The sequence below is a fragment of the Parambassis ranga genome, chromosome 12 (genome assembly GCF_900634625.1).
Source record: "Parambassis ranga chromosome 12, fParRan2.1, whole genome shotgun sequence".
NCBI classification, from domain to species: domain Eukaryota; kingdom Metazoa; phylum Chordata; class Actinopteri; family Ambassidae; genus Parambassis; species Parambassis ranga.
The window spans coordinates 4458500-4468907 of NC_041032.1; the positions used below are offsets into that span (position 1 = coordinate 4458500).

General features: G+C 42.4%; 1 protein-coding gene across 1 annotated transcript in view; it reads right to left on the reverse strand.

Moving 5' to 3' along the window:
* vav2 (vav 2 guanine nucleotide exchange factor) overlaps positions 1-10040 on the reverse strand; it is a 115942-nt gene extending 105902 nt beyond the window's left edge. The window contains exons 1-2 of the mRNA XM_028418493.1: positions 9990-10040; positions 8380-8496 (exon numbers count right to left, since the gene is read on the reverse strand). Of these exons, the coding sequence (XP_028274294.1) occupies positions 8380-8496; positions 9990-10040 (168 nt within the window). The remainder of the gene's footprint in view (positions 1-8379; positions 8497-9989) is intronic.
* Positions 10041-10408: the final 368 nt, after the last annotated feature.

Genomic DNA, 10408 nt, shown 5'->3' on the forward strand with positions numbered 1-10408 from the left:
AATGGCTTCCACAGACAGTGCTGTCGATGTTCCAATTGAGTGAAGTGGTTATTTCCACTTCTACAGTCATGCATATCTGACACGGTAATATTTGATCAGAGCGAGGTGATAATCCTGCATTTATGTGCTTGACTGAACCTGGTAAAAGGTTCTAGAATCTCTTTCTGATCACAATAATGCTGTCAAGGTTTTGTGCTTTTGTTCTGCTTTAAATCATGTAAAAGACTTAGGTTAAATAAATCATACTTTAAGGGAATCATCCCTAAGTCAGAGGTCATAGCAAACCTCTGAGACCTTATTCACAAGCAAATGACTAAGGTTGATGATTCCTCTTGACTACAAAAAAAAGTTGGTCTTTTTCGTCCAAATGACAAAATCCAGGTCATGAATTTTATAGATTGACAACAATCATACATGTCCTAAAGCTTTCCACAATGGACTCCAAATGACCAAGGTGGATCCTGAAAATCGTTGGTTTGGATGAGAAGCAAATTCAGCACAAGTCCATTGGCTGCTGGCCATGACCTTGCTCCGTCTCTTTTTAGTCAACAATAACAGATAAGCTTGATAGGACGTACTCAACAAGACACAAACTATTTCGTGTTGTCTATCTTTATATACAGTCTATACTGCAGACAGGGCGATGCGTGCCATTTTCATGGATGCACAGGGAATGACTTGATATGTCTACTCTTATTTGTGTGTGTATGTTTTTACAGTTCACATATATCAGGTATAAACACAACCTTGAACTGTCAGTGATTCATATTATATGCTTAAATACCTAAATTGAAACATTACTCTCATGTTCGCACAGCTGAGATCTCCAGCTTGTCTCTATTAGAGTCCAAGCCAAACTCTAATGACTGCCTGGTAGATCTGTCAGTGAACACATGGTCCATTAACATTGGTAGGGTGCAACTAACTGGCAGTGCTTCTCTTTTATTGTCTCTGCCAACTGGTATTACAAATCCATTGCTTCATACTAATAAGTGCAGTACAACAAAAAATCATATAAATACAAACACAATGTTCTGATTTCATTTAAAAAAAACAAAATCAATCTGTGCAATCTGTCTGTATTTTCTAGTTTTGCTAGCCAACCCCCTCCCCTCTTTTTTTGTCAACAAATACGCTGCTATTTGGTAATACTCATGATTTAATCATGGTTTTTGAAAAGCAGCTTAATTCTGATGATCATGCAGCTACCTTTGCATTTATGTGCTCCGCATACCAAATGTCTTCAACAGTAATAAGGAGCTGAGCCAGTGTTTGCTGCGTAATAGTGGCGGATTGGGAAATTACCATCAATTTGAAAGCAAATACGGGATTATTATATAATCCAAGGTATATAAATTAAAGGCACATCCAAACTTGTGCACAATATGGCTGATTTATGAGCTCAGTGGGTTCGTCCTGCAGCTCTATATGTGCGTAATCCCTATGCAATGAAAAAAATGATTGAGGACGGACTCCTCTCTTTTTTTGGTGATTTTCTTCTTTTTTTTCATGCCAGTGATTCCTCAGAGAATGTACCTGTCCATCATAGCTGCGCCTGTGGGGCCTTGGGAAGGAGGTGGGGGGTAGGAGGAGAGATAATGAGAGCTCACACAGGCTGCCATGAATTCACAGACTCCTGCTCTGCAGGGGCCCTTCCTATTTATCCCCCTGACTTCAGTCCTGCAGAGCTGCAAAAGCCGGCACCTTAACAACAGGGACACGCCCTTCAGTGACCAATGATTCACAATCATAAAAAGCGATGAGGAGAAGGGCCGTGATCGCGCCCCAGAAGCCTTTTTTTGGGGGGAACTCAACACAACAGCGAGATGGAAAAACTTCAAAGAGCCGGGCCAATTTTTTTTTTTTTTTTTTTCATCTCTGTCATCTTCTCTAGCAGCACGTAGTAACATTCTCTGCCACCCAAAACAAAAGAGGCCAATTATTTCCACAATAGGATTCAGGCTGCACCGGGGCTTTAAAAAGTTCAATAAATGATTTTTATGTAGCTCATCACTTTAAGCTTTTTGTGCTGGTGGATTTAAATGACACTGTTGCTCAAAGCTGTCAGAGGGAAAATGGTAGCAAAATAAAATGGACGAGGAAGGAGAGGAAATAAAGAGAGAGCGCTTACTGTGAGGATAATGTCTTCACTGCTTCTCAACAAAACATTTGAATGTGGTTTGCGTCACCAGAAAAACAATCTTGTAATAAAAGTCATTTTGACTTAAAATGACTTGTTTTTTTTAATTACAACAAAACACATCAATCTATCTCCATTGTTGTTGTAATGTTTGACTGTTAAGTCAAGCAATAGGGCAAAGGACAGCAGCAGGCGATCCAAATGGCGCCAAAACTTCACACAAGTGGCATATTTTACGACATCTGGAATATTTTTTTTTGCCATCCATCACACAACCTAGACTGCATTGAGGACAGAGTACAGTACAAGCACAAGCCGCCATCCATCCAGCTCTTCTCAGTCATCATTACAGTGAACCTAAGCACCTTCCGACGGTCCCTGAACCCCATCTCGGACCACAACCTATTGCTCAGCAACCACCTGTTTCCCTGGGCATCGCAGTAAACGAGCAGCGGGAATAATGAGGTTGTGGGAGTTGAGAGAGATGGAAGGGGGTCTAAACGCAGGAAGGGGAGGAGGAAGTTCCCATTTATAATTCATGCCAGGAGAAATATCATCAGCACTGTGGCATTTTGGAATGAATTATTGATCGTGCCTTGGAAGCTTTATGTAAAAAAAAAAAAAATTCAGATGAGGGGAGGTCCTGATGGACACTCAGTGAGTGGTATACGTGGATGGGAAAAGTGACCACAAAAGTGTATGCAGAGGCAGGACGGAGGGTTTTTAAAGAAGGTGGAGGAGATAAATTCTCCCTAAAGGGGGTCACTGGGTGTTGTCTGGAATCAAGAGGTGTGCTGTTAGGTGATAGACTACAGTAGTACTAGAAGTACTAGAGAGAAAATATAGTAAGGATACTCTATGTTTGCATTACATTACCAATGACTACAAACACCACATTATGGCTTCAACATTTACAAGAGTCTTAAGATTTCTTTACTTACAAATGTAACTTTATTATGCAATAAATCTCAAAGTGCTTACCTATTTCCACAAGGGTGAGGTAACACAGAATTCTAGCTCTAAAAATTCACTTGGATCCTGACAGTAGGGGTCTGCTGCTGAGGATGTGGTCACTAATGGATGAGAAGGCATTCACCTGACCAGCTGACTGTGGCTGCTTGACCCTTAGGCCTCCCACCATCACTTACTGCTGAACCCTCTGACAGGCACAGATCACTAAGTACCGAGTACCAACACACTATTGACACAGTGGCCATGTGTAATTCATCCCTATTCACTTTATACAACAAAACAAGCCACATGACGATGTCATGCATCAACCTCACAGACCCCAAGACAGACCCTTACCATGACACTTGTTCACGTCTGGTGGCCATATTGTTGAAAATTTTCACACATTGCAATATTAATGTGAGTTAAAAATGAAAAACAACACTGCTTGAGTCTTCATCTTGTTTTGTCACTAACTTTTCATTAACTTGTGCACTTGATGCCAAAAATGTGGGATGTGACACAAAAATTAGGACCACAGATGCCCAGCATTGATTGGCCCATACCAGCCATCAGCACTGCCATGAAAGCTTAGAAGCCTGGAACACACAGAGTATCAGACACATATGATGCTATTTTTGAGAAGCCTAGCTTATCATAAAAATAACTGATGACATGCAGTCTTGTATATACACTGAAAGCCAAACAGAGATCAATGGTTGGATGTGTTTTGCATGTTTGGAAGTGTTCACAAAGTACGTGTGAGGGGTGTAACTGAAGTCAAAACTCAGTTCAGTAAATAGCATTCAGCAGGGCCGGCGGGCTGACGGTAGCCGAGGCACGTTCCAGATGTTAGTAGCACTCTGGGCGTGGATGCTAAGCAACTGGCTATTTTCAGCAGCAGAGCGCGGAAAAAGGAAATGAAAGGAGCAGAGTTCAGCGTGCGTGGAATTCAGGGCAGTGGAGAGGGGTAATCAAACACACGCCGGCCAATGGCAATCACGTTGTCCCGACACAATAGTGGCTCGCCTGCTGCTGGCTTAGTCTTATCACAACACACTCACGGTGAGAGCGGTGCGAGATGAATGAGTGGGGAGAGGAGGAGAGGAGATGGATAGTGTTGGGAAAAAAAAGGTTGGTCCAAATTAAATAAGGGGATTGGTGTGTTTGTGTTCACATTAGCCTTTGTTTGAAGGTTTGCTTTGTGTACTTTGTGGCATTTGGGTGATTACTGGCTGTGATGTGGACCAAATTCGGAGCACCTTACATTAAAAAAAAAAAAAAAACTTTCACAACTCACTTCTGAGTGTGTAAACACAACCATTAATGTCAGTTGTCTTTTAGAGGTTTCGTTCATTCAATTCAGCACGCAAATAAAATCCATTCTCCTTGGCACTGCAGTCTTGATGACTCTGACACTTCACAAGCCCTCGCTCCACGGCTGCTTAGACGAGATAGAGAATGACGCAAGCTGCTCCGTCTGCATCCCAAACAAACCACACAATTCCCTTTAATGAAGTCGGCAAATCTGTCAGAAATCTTCCTCCCTTCGCTGCTTTCCGTTCACAGTCGGAAGATTACCAAACTGTTGATAGATGGTTAACAGGTGCGGGGCTAATTATGCTAATCATGGCAACAGCCAAATAAACTGATTGCCATGTTCATTTAAATGACAGCTATGTTCCTTCGGTGGCTAATTAAAATAAGTTGGGTGAGGCGGCTGGGTTCGGAAAGAGGGAGGCGTTTAAATGAAAACCTTCTCTTGGGTCTACTGTAATAAGCTGTATTTCATTGTTTTAATGATGTCATAATGAATTTCTAATGAAGGGGGATGGTTTTAAGGAGCCAGTGTGGAGATATGTGTGTGACAACATACGGCGAGAGTGGGCTGAAGTGCCATAAGGTATTCCTGAATGAAATGAATCCAGCAATGAAAATAAAAATCAGTAGAGGACATCAAGTAGGTTATGTGCTCCCATCTGTTTCAATGCTAGGCCCATTGGAAAGAGTATAAGGGGGGAGGTTTGGAAAGCGCAATTACTTTTTTATCAGCGCCCCAGCCCCCCTTATGCCTGTGACCTGGGAAAAGCCATCATTAGAGGAAGAGATGGCGACCAGAGGCCAGGGGGAGATGAACCCTTGGTCCCCCGGGCAGGGCAGTGTGGAGGTATAAAAGGTGGACAGGGGCTGATTAATGTTTATAGAAGCAGCTGCTATCAAAAAGCACTCTCTGCTTTAATTCCACTTCTGTGTCATAGCTCTCTCCAACTAAGTTTCTGCTGCACTTGTGTAAATGCCAGAGAGCTTTGTAAGGTTCCCCTGTAGGGACATTATTTCTTCTACCTTTTTGGGACCAAATTTTATTTCATTTTATGTTTTTTTTGTGTGTTGTGTCCCAAAATGCAAGACAACAATGCCATATGCGTTACCTGGCCTCCATATTTTCTGGATCCCTGCCCAGCCCATTAAGCATTTGTAAGTCTGATGAAGGGTGATGAGGTCAGGTGGGCGTCCTTGAGGTCAGAACAGGCACATTCTTCCACAGACACAAACTGGGAAGACCACTAAACTTTTTTGTTTTGCCATATTGAAATAGGAAAACCAATAAACACACAAAGTTACCATCTAAATACGTGCTCTACCGCTGAAACAGTTAGTCAACGAATGGAGTTTTGGAAGTGACGGTCTGGAAGAGGGAAGACTTCCTGTGCATCTAGCAGGCTGTTGAATCAAAATTTCTACCTATTCAGCTAAAGCACACCAGTTTAATCTGCACATGGTGTCCATTCAACTTTGCTCATACAGTTGTTGTTCTGCAGATGTGGCAGATAACAATGCACTAGACCAGGTGTGAATATCAGCATGTCCATGAAGATATGAAGACAGAATCCTACTCTAACAAGTCCTCATTCATGAGAGTGGTAACATACTGTGGTTTACACTGTGCTATTTGTTACTATTGTTATTCCAGTCTCAGTGCAGAAAGACAGAAAAACTATGCTACACTTAAACAAAACCGCCATTTGATGTGTGAAGGACTGTACCTCTGTTTACACAATCAACGGTAAAGCTGAAGACTGGGGGCTTAATGGTGAGCTTGTAATCTTTTAATCCTTTATGTAATGTGCGAACAAAGTAATGATATGGGAAGAATAGATGAAGGATGGCGTGTTGTGATATATATGACAGAAGTTAGAGAATTTCCATTGTTTGCTATCTGGTGTGCGCACAAAGACACTTTTGTGTCACGGTAACAAAAGATGAAAAAGCACATCCAGAAATGAGCCGCAAAAAAAACAAAAAGCACTGAAGAGACAAACTGCAGGAATAAAACATCCCACTTTATCTTCAGTTTATGAGGCATTCTCACTATTTAAATGTATGCCACATTAGTAGGGATCTACTCAATTCAATATATTATAATGTGATGTTTGGCCTTAATGGAAAATCAATGGTGAGACAAGCCCGCCACCGCTGAGACCATACAAAAGCAATTTCTAAATTGACATATGGAGGGCCTATGTGATTGATTCTGACTGCTGTTGGATTTTAATACCGTTCACTGCGAGCTCATTGACTCTCAGATATCGTCCTGTGGTTTATCTACAAACTGCCAAATGAGTCCTTGTCTCCTTTTTCTTCCGTCTCATCCTTTCTTTCCTCCCTCTTCCATTTTTCAGGCCCCTCTGTTTCTCCGTGGCAGGCAGAGTGGCTGCGTTGCATTAGATATGTTAGATAAATGAGCAGATGACTCTTCTTTTCGAACAAGCCCTTGTTGTAATCAGTCACAGAGGATACAATACAGTTTGTTCATATCTCACCTCAACACAGTAATCCCAATGCTTTAGTGCAAATACTACATGTTCAATCAACTGAAAAGCTACAGTATTAACATTCCCACCGAAGCCATCCTGACACACCGGCGTCAGCTGTCATCATCAATTTAATGACATCATACTAGCCCTTGCTGCTTGTTTTAACAGCCTGCTTATCTGAGAGAGAGCGAGAGAGAGAGAGAGAAGCCAACTACACCCACCCCCAACCCTCAATCTATATACACACACTGCAGCAAGGGATTACAAATTGAGGAGAAACAATTCATTTTCAGAAGCCTATAGTGCACACTGATCATGGATTACCAGGCAATCCCTACCCCTGCCTCTGCCACAGCTCCTTTACCAGAAAACAACCCCATGAGCACTTTTTCAGTGTTTATATATACACACTGTCCACATTAGCAACCTCAGACCTAAAGAGACACCTAGTTCATCCATAACTTGTCTGGATCACAGGAGCAACAAGCTGAGGAAAGAAAGCAGATGTGCTGCTTTTCATGATACACCCACCAGCTGGAGGTATCCCAAGGCAATCCCAGGCCAGGTGGGACGTGTAATCCCTACTGAATTTTCTGGGTTGGATCAGGGTAGTTCAACTGGTATTGGAGATATTTTAGGATATCTTAGAGGATTTGTAGTTAGATACTTAACTACCTTAAATGTTAGGTTGAATGTGTCCAAATCCTTTTACACTCACAGCTGGATGTTTTGGCACAAAGAGTACCCAATGAACCAATTACCAAAACCTACCCCAAGACAAAGTTAAGGAAAGACTTTTGCGAGTGCCTCCTGACTACCCATTTAATAAATACCAAAAAAATCCACTTGAATATCCCATAAAAAAACCTCTATAAAATTAATATGATGTGTGAATGAGTCAGGCACCTTTACTGCGGAGCCCATACACACACACACACACACACATGCACACACACCATAACAGCAGACTGTTAGCACAAAAAAATATAGAGCCGCTCAGTGACATGAAATGATATTGCTGACCCTGAAGTGTTACACCAAATGCACATCGGGGTTTATAACTCCACACTGACAGATAATGTAACGGACAGATTTGACTCTGAACTACATTTAAACTCATGCAAATCACAGGGGAATGCAGTGCTATACTGTGTAAACTCACTCACACACGCCTGCTGTCATCCACAAACACTCACACACGCTGCATTGTAATCAGGGCAAAAAATACAAACACTACAGCCAACAGTGGAGTTTATCCGAAACAAGACAGACTGTCTAACAAGATATGATCGGAAAACTACTGCGTGCCAAGTTTCAAACAGCTCTGAATGATATTATCAGGAACACAAGCAGTATCTTGTCTCCAAACACAGTCTGCAGTGAGACCGTAGCCTATGGGCAGCACTGTTCACAGTGTCAGTTCAAATGCAGAGCACCTAAAAAGTACACCCGTATATCTTATTTTTGACTCACCTTGCCGAAGTCCCTGACATCGAAGAGGTCGAAGGGGTCGAACAGTTCGCTGTTACGAAGGCCGAACTTGTCGTGGCACACTTTGAGAAAGGTCCGAATGTTCTTCAAACAGAGGAACTACAAAAGAGAGAAAGAACATGAAGGTGTAAGTCCAACATCAAGGATTCAAACCAGTGTGATTAAACAAGCCCTCTGAAACGTGTTTAATTTTCTATCAGTGCTGCAGAATTCCTGTAAATCTTTCATTTCCTGTTTGATAATATCCAGGTTTGTATTCTGCACCAGAAGGCTGAACGGAATGATCGCAGCTGCAGGCGCTGATGAGCTGCTTCTCTGATCCAGATAAGGAGAAGCCACAGAGGGGCTCCGTTCTCCTGACATCTGAGTGCAGAGACGAGGCATCCCTCAGAAAAAGCCCACCAGCGCAGACCTGCCCCTGGGTGCACGTGGCCTGACACTGACCTCACACTGAAAGGTCACAACAATGAAAATGCCTGGAGACACAGAAGCTCCAGCACTAAAGGAAAGCTTACTAATCATTGAAATTGGTTTTACATTCATAGCCAGGAGGAAGTAAGAATCACGTCAAAACATTTACATACAAAAGGACAAAGAAGTAAAAGAAGGCCAAGGGGAAGCAGCAATAAAAAAGAGTTCAACAACTACGTTTTATGGTGTTTTCTCTGCACACCAAGCAGACAAAAGTGAGGAAATGGAGGCTTGGTGCATGGAGACATATTTTTGGTTACATTTAGGCACTAAAACTACTTTGTTAGGTTAGAAAGGATCACAGTTTGTGTTAGACATACTGAAAATTAGCACACCCACATCCAGATTTTCCAGCAAGGGCTACCAAAACAAAGCATGTGCAAGCTTGTCACTGAGAGGGCCCCGTGGTAGGCTATGATAGGAAACCCTAGCATGCCCATAATAAACTACATAATGCACTACTGCCATGGATATTGATGGTCCCAGTCCCCTAAATATGCCGTCACACAGATAAACCTTAAGGGCCGGGGGGCGCAGACCAATAACTGCAGTATTGAAATATTAATGACAAGCATAACTGCAGCCCATCTTCCCTCATTCTCTCTTTATGTGTGGAAAACCTTACCTAGCATGCAAATTGAGATATGCCCTTTCGGTTCAGCGTGTTTCTGAGCATGGAAGCAGAACATACACACAAAAGAGATTCAAACAAAACGCATGATTGCCTTGATTCCACTGAAAGCTGTGAACAACATGTTTCAGTCTTGCAAGGGCTGGTGAAATAAGCAGCATCACTGTAACCCGCACTTCATGTCAGGTTAATGTTGCATTCAAGGCAAACACAGCAGCACCAGTGGGTTTTCATTCAGGTGCGGTATCGCGCTACAAAGCATCCACAATGAAAAGATGCGCATTGGTCTCATTTAGATCTCACAGTAGCTTGATGAGCTATAGTTTCCCGGTGACCATGGGAGACATCATCTACATCATCAGCTTCCTGTACTAATTAGCTTTCACGCTTTGGATAAACACATCAAAAAAAAAAAAAAAAAAATTTGTTACCACCTCAGTAATTTTTCAGATCATCTGATAAAGCGCCCTGGTATTTTATGATATTTTACCCTGGCTCTCCCAGCTACACCTGAGAGCCCTGCTGACTCATTCTCATTCATGTGTGCACATCTGCTCAGTCCTAGTGTCATAGATGTGAACCCCATAAGAGAGTCACACCAACCAGTGAAAAAGAAATGCCATTGGTTGGCTAGCCAACGTGACATTTGGAGTTCAGCAGCGAAGGTTATCGCGTCTACAGATCCTCACGTGCACTGGTGAGAGGAGGGGGGGAAAGCATATTTTTCCAGCTATATATGAAAAGGTAACATTTGCTGGAGTGGTTTGGAGACGAGAGAGGGGCTCTGCAGATATAGATCAGGAGGGGGAAAGATGTGTCTGACATTCTAATGTATGTTTGGCGATAAGAGAGCCAAGGTAGGGGTAGGAAGACTGGCTATGATCTGAAAAAAAAGAAAAAAAATATCCA